Source organism: Harpia harpyja, chromosome 17 (assembly GCF_026419915.1).
Source record: "Harpia harpyja isolate bHarHar1 chromosome 17, bHarHar1 primary haplotype, whole genome shotgun sequence".
Classification (NCBI taxonomy): Eukaryota; Metazoa; Chordata; class Aves; order Accipitriformes; family Accipitridae; genus Harpia; species Harpia harpyja.
The window spans coordinates 20,176,531-20,191,407 of NC_068956.1; the positions used below are offsets into that span (position 1 = coordinate 20,176,531).

A 14,877-nucleotide genomic window follows, 5' to 3' on the forward strand; every position below is an offset into this window, starting at 1 on the left:
CTGACATCTTTCTTTGTGCCTCTTGCTTGTGGTATGAATTCCCACTCTTGAACTTAGATACCCTTCTTGCTTAGGTGAGTTCTATCTTAAATTGCAGGCCACTCAGGATATCTTACACTTCCGTTTTATTGCAATACTTTGTGAAAGTAAAACAATTTATCTCTTTTTGAAGAGAAATGTTGATCCTAATAGTGGTAGTGATAGATTTTAAAACATTTCACATATTATCTGAAGGCTTCATATAGTCCATATGCAAATGAGCAAAATGTACTTGTTTAGGTATGTAAATAATTTGAGATGTTTCTAATTGTGAAATCTTATTGTAGATTAGAATATTGTTTGCATGTCTTAAACATTCCTTCAAGTCTCAGAATTCATTGATTTCTTAATGCATGCATATGTTCTTCAGCACTTGGATTTCTTTAAAAGAATCATCATATGCCCTTAAGGGGTAACTACTTATGATCCATGCAAAAAAACTTTATATTGTGTTGCAGATTAACTGTTACTGTAAAGTGATGATACGTGTATACTTTAATGCTTTTCATTTTTTTGAGTTTATTATTTTAAAAATAAAGCTTTTTGTTCATAGTTGTCTATGTAATAGTTTAGTGTTCTGTTTGTTTATACAGGAAGTAGGAATGCCAGCAGACTATGTAAACAAGCTGGCTAGAATGTTCCAGGATATCAAAGTGTCTGAAGACTTGAACCAGGCCTTCAAAGAAATGCACAAAAATAATAAACTTGCTTTACCAGGTATTGTTTTCAAATTATTGGCTATTTTTCATTTCTCGTAGCGAAAAATAATTCTGTTGAATCTTGAGTTAAAAATTTTATGAACTGCAGGTTGAACATAGTCTTCAGGGTATTGTTACCCCTAGATTGGAAGTGTCTGTAGACTCTGCTTTCTTTTACGGTTGACACTGAAGCTATATCATTCTGTAAGTTATTGTGGGTTTTCATTATGAGCAATCTTGTAGATACAGACTCCCTACTCTTGTAGATAAATTCCAAGCAGGGACTTGAATCAGTATCAACCAGGTGAATGCCTGAACTACCCCCTTCTTTTATGCACTCATCATTCGTCATGAGTGCTTCATGCTGTGCTCCTCCTTTATCTGCCAGCAGGAGGGCTGGATGCATGCTATGAAGAGCTTAAATCACATTTCTAAGATTAAATTTCACTGATGGGAGAGGCTGAGGAACATCCAGTTTTGGACCTGCTACTGCTGAAAACCCTTGAGTAGTGCTTACAAGCATCAGCTATAAAGCTGCATCAGGGTTTAAGGAGCTCAGCAGAGGCAAGCCAAAAAACCAGAGATTTCAATCAGTGTTGCTGGCAGAAAGCCAGTGGTGCGTAGAGTACCTTAATGTTTAAGTAGGTAGACACCCTGCTACTTTCTGAAAATTCAGTCCTCCATAATTGTATTTAGAAAAAAAAAATGCATTTTGTTTATCTATCTGTTATACCTGGAAATTCACATAATCCAATATTGTCTTACAGCTGACTCTGTGAATATTAAAATTTTAAATGCTGGCGCCTGGTCCCGAAGTTCTGAAAAAGTGTTTGTCTCGCTGCCCACGGAATTAGAAGATCTCATCCCCGAAGTTGAAGAGTTTTATAAAAAGAATCACAGTGGTAGAAAACTGCACTGGCACCACCTCATGTCCAATGGAATTGTAAGTGTATAGTTTTTGGTGTATCAGTCTCAATGACTGTACTTTCTGTGTATTTATATTAGTTAGAAAGCTTGTGATCGAGAAAGGCTTATAAGTAAAATTGTCATTCTATTCACAGATAACATTTAAGAATGAGGTTGGCCAGTATGACTTGGAGGTAACAACATTTCAGCTAGCTGTGCTGTTTGCATGGAACCAAAGACCCAGAGAGAAGATCAGCTTTGAAAATCTTAAACTGGCAACTGAACTCCCTGATGCAGAACTTAGGAGGACTTTATGGGTATTTCCCTTTATCTTGAAACAGATTTCTTCTTGATTTTTGTACTCTGAAATACTGGATTAGTATTTTTAAAGTGCTGTCAGATAACACTTTGAAACGTGAACGCCTTTATTGCTGATTAATCAGTTGTAATGCTGCCTCCTTGCACCACTGCTGAGCACACACAGCCTTTACATTAATACATTCTCTCTACCCAATATTATCTAACTTAAGCTTTGGGAACAGCAAGATCTTTTTGACCATATGCTGCCTAAAGCACACAGTTATGGTCGTGGTTTGTGGAGTGGGACTGGTCTAATTCTAGGAAATCAGTGGCACCTGATAAATAAATGTTGCTTAAAAATAACTTCAGTGTTTGGTCTATCAAACTTTTAATTACTTAGCTCAAGAATAAAGAGAGAAATCACATAAATTAGACTTAACACCACTTCTGTAGCTATGAGTTCGTGCGTTTTACTTCGTGTGATTTTACTTATGCTAACCCATTTCAGAAGGAGATTTGCTAAACTGTGTCCCCTCTCCGGTTTTACTAGTATCTTCGTGTTGCCCTCTAGCTCCAAACAAGGCTACGTGGTTCCCTCACTACAGTTCACGGCTGTGCAGACTATGTTCTTAAAAAGTAATTGTTTCCATTTAGAAAGTCTGGTGTTTTATTTTCATTCTCCCCCCTCCCCTTTTCTCTGTAGTCTCTTGTAGCATTTCCAAAGCTGAAACGTCAGGTTTTATTGTATGAACCTCAAGTCAATTCACCCAAAGACTTTACAGAAGGAACCCTCTTCTCGGTGAACCAGGAGTTCAGTTTAATGTAAGATGATGTTTGAAAAGTAAAATAACAATGTACTATTTTATAACTAAAGGAATTTACTTGAAGTTAACCCTTGTTCTTGAAAGTTTTCAAGATTTGGCTAGACACCTGCTTTGCTGCCCTATCCATACATAGTTTTGGCAATAGTCATGCTTCAGCAAGTGGATGGACTAGATGACCACCAGCAGCCCCTTCAGACAAACATTGCTATGATTCTGATTTCTGTGAAATTAAATTTCTTGAACACCTAGGGATGAGGTGCAAAATCAGAGGCTTTGCTATCTTCCTGTTACTAATGAGCCCATGAAATTTCACATAGGAAGAATAGCATGTAAGCAGAGCCCTAGTGCTGTATTGATGATTATACACACACACAAACACAGAGTTTCAAAAGCAGAGTGATAAGTTAAAAAAGGAAGTGAAACTACTTAATAATATGTTATGCTGTCAAAAGCCAGGCTTTTTGGTGTAGCTTTCACTGGAGAGGAGTGTCTTTATTTCAGTGAGAATTGCAGTGCTCTTTTACTGGTGCTTTGAAATCCTTCAGACCATAAGACAGTATAGAGAATATCTAAATGGTACATTCAGCATGTTTTACTTTGGTTTTTGCCTCTCTCTGTTATCAATGACTATGATTAGAACTGGCTCCTTGCTAGTAACCTCAGATTCTGGACCTCATACTCAGCAGCCGGATATCTGGATCTGTGGAGAGAGAAAGAGAGAGAGGTGACGAATCTGCTTTCATGGGGCTTAGTTTCTTGCCCATGGCCACGATGTTTGTTCCTGTCATCAGGATCATGGGCTTTGGGAAATGATGAGAGGGCATGACAGAAGAGACAGGCTGTACAGAAAGTTTCTGTGTGACCACTGAAGAATGCCATCAGCTTTCTTTGTTACAATAGCTGTTTTTTGTCCTCCTTTTCTGCTAGACAGACAGTTCTTTTGATGGAATATTGACTAGTCCAATTTCCTGATATTTGTTGTAAGAACTTCCTCCAAAGAACCCTAGTTTTATATAATTAAACTGAAATCTGTTTCTCTGAAATTTTATTCTTTAAAATAGTACTGGTAACTTTTCAACTTCAGACACTGTCAGTTTCAGCTGATGGATTTTTTTGTAATGCTAGTATATTCAGGTTTTATTATATGGAGACATTGGCATTGAGTCTTTTCAGCCAGTATCTCACTGCTGCAATGCTAATAGCCTATAAATATCTGATATGTGATGCTACTCCTTGCTGATGTAATTTAAGTTTAACAGGAATTCCTTAACTTAAAATGTATTTTTTGCTTATTTTCATGCAATACAACTTTTTCAGAAAAAACGCTAAAGTTCAGAAAAGGGGCAAGATAAATTTGATTGGTCGATTGCAACTTACTACAGAGAGAATGCGGGAAGAGGAAAATGAAGGAATAGTCCAGCTAAGAATATTACGAACCCAGGCAAGTAAACTGCCAGAGGAATATAAAATTACCCTATTTCTGTTGTTGTATTATCATTACTGCATGCTGTCCACATTTGGACGTTGACGTATGAAACGAATGCTTTTGAATCCTGTTGGAACTTACTGTTGCTATTTGGCTTATATCCTTTGTGAATACTGGATTTTGCACGTGTGTTTGTGCACTTTTAGTTATCAGCCTCCTGTTCTGATGTACCAGGTCATAGTTTTTAAAGAGGACAAAGCAGATATTAAGCAAGCGGTGAAGGCACAACTGTGTAGTGGTGGGTGGCAGCAGCAGATGGTAAAAGTGGACTGACTTGAGCCACCAGCACGAACAAACAGCATTGTTGATCTTCACATCTCTTTTGACTGCTCTGTATGAAGAGAGTAGAGTGATCTCAGAGATGGGATCATGCTTTAGTAATAGCAGTGTGACTTTGAGAGGCCTCCTTTTCAGAGGGAAAGTTTGTAAGTACACCTTAGGTGTACAAACTGCAGCTTCCTGCTTTGTGGTTGGTTGTCCTTCAGTCAGGTACTCATGTCAAATCTTTTGAGCTGACAGTTCTAAAAAAATTGAATTTTTTCGGGCATCAGAGATCATTACCTACAATGGAGTCTCAAAATTCCCTTTTTACCTTCAAGTTGCAGGTTTGTTCTATCAGTCAGGTTAGATTCCAGGCCATGCACATTGTGAATTGTACCACCTGAGTTAACATCTTGGCCATACTTCCAGCAGAAGGATTAATGCCTGGTTGCATTTGTGAAATGAGAACTCCTAGTGAGTTCCAATTTGACATTAAGCTTGCATTTCATGAGGTATTCACAAGGTATGTCACAAGTCACATTGGAAATGGCGACTTCTGCTCAGAGAATGAATGAACATTAGGTTTTACGGAGTAATTTACACTCTAGTGATAAGATTTAACTGCAGATTCTCCTTTGACTGGACTTGTCTTCTATCTCTTGCATCTTGCCAGTGCTTCATTCTTTTCCTTTACCAACTTCTTTGTAAAACTAGTTCAGTATCTACTTAGGCTAAGAAATGCAGCATATATCTGATTTTTAAGGCAAAATACAGATTTCCTTGCTGTCTTGCCTTACCAGGAGGCCCCTGTTAATGCTGTGTTCACTTTGTCACTTCACCCAGGCATTTCAAAAAAAAGTAACTTTTTTTTTTTTTCCCCTCTTGTCCCCTACCAGGAGGCTATCATCCAAATAATGAAAATGCGAAAGAAAATTACTAATGCCCAGCTTCAGACTGAACTGGTAGAAATATTGAAAAACATGTTCTTGCCACAAAAGAAAATGATAAAAGAGCAAATTGAATGGCTTATAGAGCACAAATATATCAGAAGAGATGAGTCGGATATCAACACCTTCATATATATGGCATAATTTGAGGACTCTGCAGGATGCTGAGAACATAAATGGAAGGGTGCTTGGACAGACAGCTGCAACAGTTTGTGCTGCAGAAGGACTTGTTTTGACTTTCGTTACGTATTAAAATCCCTGCCTTACCTTACAGAGGACTATATTTTGCCAATCTCATTCAGCTAGCATGATGGCATTCCCTTCATGTTGCACACTTTTAACAGCATGCTGTTTTGTGGGAAACTTGCATTCATGAAGAGCCCATTGTGAACTTCTAAAAGTAGATTTGATTTACACCCACCAGGAAGAATACAGGTTTGGGTTTTTAGATGACCAGTACTTGCACAAGGAAAAAATATTCAAATATTCATGCACTGAGGAACTGCTAATTAGTTTTGTTTTGGGTTTGGTTTTTTTTGTTTGGTGTCCTTTTTTTTTTTTTTTTAATGCAATTAGGACTAGAAGTAGCACTTTCACTTTTGTGTTTTGGATCAACAGAGTAATGTACTGTCCACCTTTGATCCTTTTTGTGTAATAACGTTTGAGAGACACAAACACATGCATCACAACTGATATGTATTTGTTGCAGTTAAAACCTGTTGGCTAGAGCAGTGCTTCAATCTAGTAACTGGATTTTAATAATTGACACATAAGTGACATAAAAGTAATTCCAAGTCATGGGTGATATTTTTCCTTAAGCAAGAGATCATTGTTTTTAAATTGTTTGCTGTAAACAAGTGGATATACGTTATTTGTTACCTTGTTTGGATGGATGATTTGCTACAATCCTTTTTGAGAAGGTAAAGCTTTCTTCAATGATACTTCACTCTAAAAGCAGTTTTCATGTCTGTTATACTGAACAGAAATATTAAGTGTATTTCCTTGTACATTTAATATTTGTATTCCAAATATTTAAGTATGACTACATATATCTGAATGCATTAAAGAGTAATTGATGCACAACTCCCCCAGAAAGAAAATAACACTTGAAGATCCCTGTACTAATTCCTCATTGGTAACTTCATATGTACGTGCAAGGTTAATGCAATTGGACTGGTTTGTTGCTTAGAAGTCAGCATCTTTGTATGAAAAACAAACCTTCTGGTTTTTATTTTGAAACTGGCAGGGTAGGAAATATAATTCTAATGAAAATGGTAAAAAGCTAAGGGAAGATACCTTGGTCAGTGTATGCAGAGAGAGTGCCAAATACACATCAGGAATTTCAACTTTTTAATGTTACCTCTTCTATTTTCAATCATCTTAAGTAGTCGTTTGGCACTGCCTGCCTCTCTGCTGCTCTAAAATGTCCCAGCATGTATTGGACTGATAACATGAATCACTGGAGCAGAGTGCCTGTCTTGGGACAAAAGGTAAGTTGAGCTTTACTCAGTTCTGTATGAATATTCTATAAATTGCAAGTGTGTGAATTTTTTTTTTTTAATTAACCAGTTCAAGTTCATCATCTGAAGGTCTCATTTTCTTTGATGATTGAAAGGGGGAAGAGGATACAATTAACTTTAGTCAAAAAGGAGAACCTTCCAGTAAGTAAGAGGAGGAGTTTTGCTTTCACATGGTTGCAGTAAAGTATACAATAAGAGCGGTTTAAAAGCAAACTCTGCAAGAATGGCTGTTTGCACCCTTAAACAGGCTGCATGCTCTATTACTAATGTAAAAGCCAATGTGACTGCCTGATAACAGTGTGTACTTGGACATCTATTTGGGGAAGAAATTTTTGGTAGTGAGGGTTTCATGAACAAGAGATGGAGAGAAGTTGAGACCTGGCCAATTACAATTGATTAAAATCTCACAGCTTATGTTACATGCTTTTTTTGATACTCAAAAGCAGATGCTGTTTAAAAATTGCATCTTTTATGTTGGCCCTGTAGTATTGCAATTCAGAATCAAAAGCAAGTGGTGCTCTATGTAGTTAACCAGTAAAACTATTTGAACATTAGAAAACAAAATTCTAATAAAAAACTTTCTGCTGCAAGACTTTCAGTCTTTGTAACTTAAAAGTAATAAATGCTCACTTGGGTTAATTGGGGGAAAACATGGCAGTCTGAGCACACTCTTTTCAACATGAAAAATTCCAACCCTTAACCAGAGAAGAACAAGTGTGAAACTGTCATGCAGAAAGAACTGCAAAGGGGGTAATGCTGATTTTGAAGCCATTGATTTAGATTTGAGAGAGAGAAGTTTGAGAGGCAGCATCTCGGATACAACTGTTTAGGAAGCTGGAGTGTATGCAGAAAGCAACAGGTTGCTAAAAGCTAAGGAGCTACATGTTCCCTCAACTATTAAATATAAAATAATACAACCCAAATGTTATCTATATATTTCTCAACACCTGGGATGCAGAAAGAGAATTGGTAATGTGCCTATGACATGGTCATTTTTCATTGAATACATACCGGAAATGGATGTCAGGTTTTTTATTAAATCTGAGACTCACACCAGCAAATTTGTTAAAGATGCAGAATCACATTTAGCGTCCTTCATCAGGTCACTTTCACCAATATGCACTTAAAACTAGTATCACCTGGGGCACAGGGAGATACCTGGGGTAAACTGTTCTTTTGGGGAGGGTGGAGTTCAGATCTAAATGAAAATGAACTATTCTTCACTTGCAATATGGCAACAACGCACTTTTAAGGCTGCAATTTTTAGCTATGAATATATATGTCCAAAGACCTAGCTTAAAGAGGTGCTGCATCTGAAAAACATGTTGCCACACACACTGCCACGGTGAATAGCTATGGAGTGAAATCTGGTTTAGAAGAGGTTGGGGGGTGGGGGAGGGAATCACTCTTAATGGGTTTAATTAAGAAATACTGTTAAATCTTTCTCTGTCCCAACAACTTGATGAGGATCTCGGTTTCGATTCTGAAGTCTTCCATTTTCCTCTTTCTACAGTTGGTGTCCCTAGCTTCTAATTTTATTCATCTGTCTTTCATTTGTTACGACTGTAATACAATTACATTTCCAAAAGACAATGTGACTTTCTTGTTTTCACCTTTTTAAACTTAACGCAAATGTTCTGAATGTTCATATGTTGCATTTATTTGCATTGGGATGCCATTGTCCTGTAAAGTGCAAATTTTAAAAATACAATTGGCAAAATGATTTGATAGTTTTACAGGAAGATTTGCTATCTTAAACTCAAACTGTTTTCTATTTTCATCTAAATGACTGGGATGCTATCTTTGTAATTCTTTGAGGTCATATTTGTGAAATAAACAATACATGAAAGCTTTCCTGTCATATACACTATATGTAGTCTGGAGTGTTGAGCAAACTTGAGTTCCTGAGTTGTAATATCTATCTACGTATGGTATTTACAATTTTGAATGTGTGCCACTACCGAGATAATAATGCTGTACAATTTTGAATGGTGGTAGTTTCTGTATGGCAGTCCAGCTGAACTATTTTGATGTACTGCTTAATTTTTGAATTTTATTTTTTAAGTTGTATAATTTATTTTCTTGCAAAATAAAAATGTAATATAAAAGACTACTCATTTAGCAAGATATTTTGGTGTCTTCCCCTGCAAAATTTTTTAAGTTGAATTCAGGTGCTGCTCCTGAAAAATGCTACTGTATGAAATTTGCCTGATTCCAAGTCCCAAAGTCTGTTATGATTAGAGTACTAAAAAAAAAAAAAAAAAAAAAAAAAGGCAAAGACTTCCAGTTCTTTCCTTGCTATGATTTTTCAAGTACTTAATGTTATATGTAGAGCTATTTAGTCTTCCAAATTCTGTTTAAAAATGCGCTTTAGTCTTTCAGTTTGAATGTCCGAGAGCCTGCCATGCCAAAAGTGGCTGGGGGTGCCAACTTTCTGTTCATGGCATTTTTAAAAAGGGTTATGTCTCTGTAACTCACTGGGATGTACTTGGATTGCTGAATGTTTTGGTTGATTTGTCTCTGAAATGACTTACAATGCATGTCACTGAAAATTACTGGTGGTGTCACCAGATTATTGGGACCTTCAGGTACCTGATCCTGCAGTAAACAGTGACGTGGGAACAGTCGATGGCCTGAAGGAGTGCTTTTACTGTAATGGCTTTTCTTCTCTGATTGTCCTTGCCTTTTAATGTGAATCTCTTTTTACATTTCAACTCCTTTTTTCTTTAAGTGCATCACCTAACATCGGTGTTTTATGCTTTCTGGTATATGCAAAGGTTAGAACTATTTGTATGGAATAAATAACTATTTTTGAGTGACTATTCAGTGCACATGGCAATTCGCAAACTGGCAGTTCTTGCAGGCAGAACTTTGATAGCAGGCTGCCGTTATTTCCAAACTTTTTTTTTCTCCATTAGGGCAAAGCGTAGTCTTTCACAACAATGGTTTTCCAGGTGGAGTTGTTCTCCAGAAATAAGCCAGTTGTCACAGGAGTTGCTTAGCTGAATTAACTCCTACCATTGTAAATTGGTCACAGTTTAGAATCATTGACCTAAATATGAAAGGCTCTAAACCTGCTTCATTCTTCTGATAAACTAAGAACTTGGCTTTCCTTCCTTCCTTCCTTCCTCCCTCCCTCCCTCCCTCCCTCCCTCAACAGAGAATCATAGAATCATGTCCCCAAGCACCACATCTACACATCTTTTAAATACCTCCAGGGATGGTGACTCAACCACTTCCCTGGGCAGCCTGCTCCGGTGCGTGACAACCCTTTTGGTGAAGAAATTTTTCCTAATATCCAATCTAAACCTCCCCTGGTGCAACTTGAGGCTGTTTCCTCTTGTCCTACCGCTTGTTACTTGGGAGAAGAGACCAACCCCCACCTCACTACAACCCCCTTTCAGGTAGTTGTAGAGAGCGATAAGGTCTCCCCTCAGCCTCCTTTTCTCCAGACTAAACAACCCCAGTTCCCTCAGCCGCTCCTCATAAGACTTGTGCTCTAGACCTTCTCTCTCGGTATCTCTCTCTAGGTGTAGGCATGGTGCCTGCATTTCATCCTCATTTATTCTAGTGATGGAGGTCCACTATGTAACTTCAGTTGGATCCTGTGCTCCAAGTCCTGCATGTAATCTGAAACACCTGTAAGAGAGAAGCATTGGGGGCATGTAGGCTCCTGCTTCAATCTGCTGATCTGGGGCATCACCAAAGCAAATTTCATCTCCCGAGCTAAGGAAGAGCAGCACAGTGTGGTTAGTAGTAGTCTAAAAGACTGAACACCAAAAATCAGCGACTTTGAAATTAGTACATTATAGCTGTTCTTGGTTAGAAGAGATGCTGAAAAGATTAAAGAAGGGAATGCAGTATGGTTTTCTTTCTGTTTTTAAGACCATGGTCTAATATGTACGTACAGCTTGGGATTTGCGATCAATGTGGCTGAGCTTTACAAAAGCAGAAAGGCAGAGAGTAAGGCAGAACTATTTTCAGAATCCTGTAACATCAGCACTAGGGCTACTTGATAAAACCAGCAGAAGATTGGTTTAAAATGCTAAAAGAGGACTTGTTTCCAGGGGATGCTAGGGATGCAGATCACGGGTACCAGCAGGTTCAAAAAGGGTTAGACAAATTCATGGGTAACAGATAATAAAGCCAAGCACATCCCCTCTAACATGACTAAACAGCGAAGGTGGATGCTGTGGAAGTCCAGAGACAGCACCCTGGCTCTTCTGCTCAGCCTCAAGCGGTGGCTGTAGGGGGTGCTACTCTCCTACAGTTCCTCTTGAACTCTTGAATTCTCCTAAATATGAATTGTCCTGAAAAATCTTAAAGCCCTCCCAGAAAAAAAGGGGCTGCAGAGGGAAGGAAAAAAAAAAAAAATTGACTAACTGACTAGAGGCAGCAACAGATGCAGGGGGGAGGAGGAAGATGTAAGAAAATCACTGGACCAGGACCAAAGATGTAAAACGTCGGGGAGCACCCAACCGAGCACCCTTGTCAGTGCTCACCATCTCCTGGAGGTATGCAAGCAGCCCCTGGCCCCTGCCTCCTGGGAAGGGATGTGGATCCCACAGGCAAAAGGCTTTCTTCCCTACTCCCCCTCCAGCTTCCTCCTGCCGGTGGTGTGAAAGGCTGTTTGCCCAGGGCTAGAAGGTGGCTGGCGAGGGCACCCTGCCACCGGCGTGGGGTCAGGACAGGGAGGGTATAAACGAGCAGGTGTGGGGGAAAGTGCAGGCCAGACTGGTGGGAGAGGGACTGCGCCATAGTGCGTCCCGGGGCACTCGCGTGCGCACAAGGGAATGCTGGCTGCGATGGATTTTTTTGTTGGACCTACTGAAGGCATTCTTTCTGTATTTTTTGATATTGCATTAGAGGATTTGTATCCTGAAATATATTTATTAACTGTGGGGAGGGGATATTTCTTTTTTCTTTATTTAGCTGCTCTATGCACTGGAGTTCTTATGCAGCTCCAGGCTAACTTTTAAACTAATGTTATTTCAAGAATATCTGTCATCCTTTTGGAGACTTGAAGTTGCAGAACAATTAAATAATTCTATTATAGTGCTATGTCATATCTTCTAAATTCCCACAGAGTTAATACCTACGTTGCTGAAAACTGGTGAGTTACCCAATAACCTTGCTCACCCTTTAGGCCAGGGACATGATGCTCTGTATGTTACAATAGTCGTATTTCAGTAGCGTCCTAACCAGAAGACTGTTGTACATCAAGGAGTTAATGACCCACAGACCAGTTAGCCTAAGAAGGCGCAGGTTATGTTACTGCACAGGCTATGCCGTGCTGTGGCATGGGTGCAGCTTGGCCTTCTGGCCTATCCTGTGCTGCACCTATACCCCAGCCTTGGAAAATACCTGGCCAGCTAAACATAATGAAGTAACCTGTAGGAGCTCCCTCCTGGCACTGGCAATTACAGCACCTGCATGTTGTCTTCATCTCAAAGCGAAGCAGCATGTTCTCATGTGAACATCCTTTTGTTTGGCAGTAGGAATGATGACCAGAATTGTTTTCTTCTCATAAGGTCCTACAAGAGCTCTAAAGACCAAAACGTTGGGGAACCTCTTCATGGATGGGATCTGCACCATGGGCTGTGCCCTGACTGGAGGTGTGTCTGATGCTGCACAGCTTGGGGTTCCCAGTGTCTGAAGGGAGGTAAGACTACCTTTACTGTCCTCTTTTTCCTTCTCATGTGAGCTCCAATAAATGGCCTATTTTTTATTGTGTAAGTGGTTCTGCAGGGTGATACAGAATGAAGTGCTAAGGGAAATTCTCGGTGCTTGCAACAAAGAATTGGCTGCAGGCTTACACCGGCACATCTGAGAGCAGACAGCTCTCCACGTTATGCAATTACTTCTCTCAAGTCACTCTTCTTTTAGGAGAGACAAAATACAGGGGGCTAAAGGTGGTGGTATAGCCTGCTTGCCACGATAGTAAACCTAAAACAGCACTTACATACTCCTGCTTTATTTTCTTCATCATCTGTCTAGCACACTGTGGGGATTCCCAAGTGCCTTTCTGGCTGAGATGATACGAATGTTAGTCGTGGTGCATTAGCAGGCTGTATCCCTAAAAAAGGGCCTTATACTGTAGGAGTAAAGGCAAAGTTAAATAAGAGCTTTCCCTTGTTTTGTTCTATATGTTTTTGGCATTATGCATTTCTGAAATATATCCTTATCCAACCAAGTTAGATGTCTTTCCTATGTGATACATCTATATTTTCAGGGTAAAATCTTCAGTTCTTTCTGAGTCAATATTTGTCAGTTCCTGTGTTATCTCTGGTTTGTACTTGAAAACTTTGGCTCTAAATCAAAGGTCTAGACTAGATTGGTCAAACTCTCAGAACATCAGCTACCGACAGTCAAGGAAGCAAAAGAGTACAAATGCTTCCTTCATCTGCGCCAGTCCCAATCAGCCTCTTACCGTATGTCTGGAGAATCTTTAGACATCTATGGAAAGCAAGAAGTATTTTACTTTTGAGAGCAGACAGAGAAAAAGTGAAATCCTCTCTCTCAAAGGGAAATGAATGAGATGTAGAACAGAAAATGAGCCGAAGCAGTTTTGGTGAATGTTCGTTTTACAATGTGAAGAGAAAATAATAAAAAGATCAGTCAAGATAACAAGTGGATGGTATCAAGTTGTTGAGATACTCTTGCTTTCCAGGTGCTATATCCAAAGCACGCTTCTTGGCATTTGTTCCAGTTTGTGGTTCGAAGGGAAGCAAAGGTCCAAGTAAATGCTGCTTTACCTGGCTTGTAGACATCAACTCCAGGGAATGCAGCAGTCATGTGTTACTGTAACAGATGGTATGCTAACTCCTTCAGGAATTAAAAAAGTGGCTGAGGAGAAGGTAAGCAAGACTGATCAGAAACATACAGAACTGCTGGTCCTAGACAGTGTGCAGCAGCACAATTAACAGAGAACGTCACCTTGTCTTTTGAGCCTGTTCTTCTGAGATCTAAAGCTCAAGACCAGGAAGGCCTAGGCTTTTCCTGGCCTAGTCCCGTGCATGTTGGATAGACCCAGTGGAGAGAGGCACCGTCAGGCAGACAGCTGTAGAGATTTAATACTGGCCTTCATCTAGAAATCCAGATTCAGAGGCAGAGAGCATGAGGGGGGGAAAGCAAAGTGCAGGGAAGACTGTGGAACATGTATAGGCAACCTGGGATCGAGCTGCTTTCAAGCGGGTACCAACCTTTCTGTAAAGGCAGCTGCTGAGACGGTTCTCAGCCAGGTTTGAATCCTGAGGTAACACTGTTAGATGTTTATGCCAGCGCTAGACAGGAAGGAGTTCTAGGGGAAATAAGTTGCTGGCTTTTCTGAAAACAGCACGCAGCTACAGCACAAGGGCACGCTGGATGCAAAGTGCCCCAGACTCAGAAATACTCCAGTACTTGCATCCCCACAGACCTTGTAACTGCGCAGGTATGTTTCTGGTATGGGTTCCACACGGGGATAGATTTCTGTGGCTCACTTCAGCTGAACACTGAAGCGTGGGTTGGGCGAGGGGCTGGGCCGAGGCTCGGCAGAGCGCAGCCCCGGTCTTGCTTTGCCTTCCCTGGGGAGAGGGGACAACCCGGGGAGCTGGTTCTCGCCCCGCGAGGATCTCCCACGCCGTCTTCATACCGGTCGTTAGTAGCCATTTGTCTTCCTAGCACGGAAACCAAGGTTGTCCGCCCCGCACCCGGGGCTGTCCCTCGGCAGGCCCCTTCCCTCTCCTCAGGGCGGGCTGCGGCGCCCCTGCCCCACCCCACCGCACTCCGTCCCCGACCAGCAGCACCGGCGACGAAAGCAATGCGCCTGTCACTGCAGAAGGGGTTCCCACAGAGGACGGAGGTTCCGCGGTCGGCGGCAGGAGCTGCCAGGCACCGCTGGGACGCCCACCCCCG

The 14,877-nt window shown here is 40.4% G+C and overlaps 1 protein-coding gene across 5 annotated transcripts in view; it reads left to right on the forward strand.

Annotated features, from left to right (window-relative positions):
* Positions 1-9,094, forward strand: part of CUL5 (cullin 5) — a 34,822-nt gene extending 25,728 nt beyond the window's left edge. For 4 of the 5 annotated variants that reach the window (XM_052812358.1, XM_052812356.1, XM_052812357.1 and 1 more), the window contains 6 exons: positions 633-756; positions 1,505-1,680; positions 1,799-1,960; positions 2,647-2,765; positions 4,085-4,208; positions 5,411-9,094. In XM_052812358.1, coding sequence (XP_052668318.1) covers positions 633-756; positions 1,505-1,680; positions 1,799-1,960; positions 2,647-2,765; positions 4,085-4,208; positions 5,411-5,605 — 900 coding nt within the window. In that variant the 3' untranslated portion in view covers positions 5,606-9,094. The remainder of the gene's footprint in view (positions 1-632; positions 757-1,504; positions 1,681-1,798; positions 1,961-2,646; positions 2,766-4,084; positions 4,209-5,410) is intronic. The other variant, XR_008238902.1, reaches the window with a different exon arrangement.
* Positions 9,095-14,877: the final 5,783 nt, after the last annotated feature.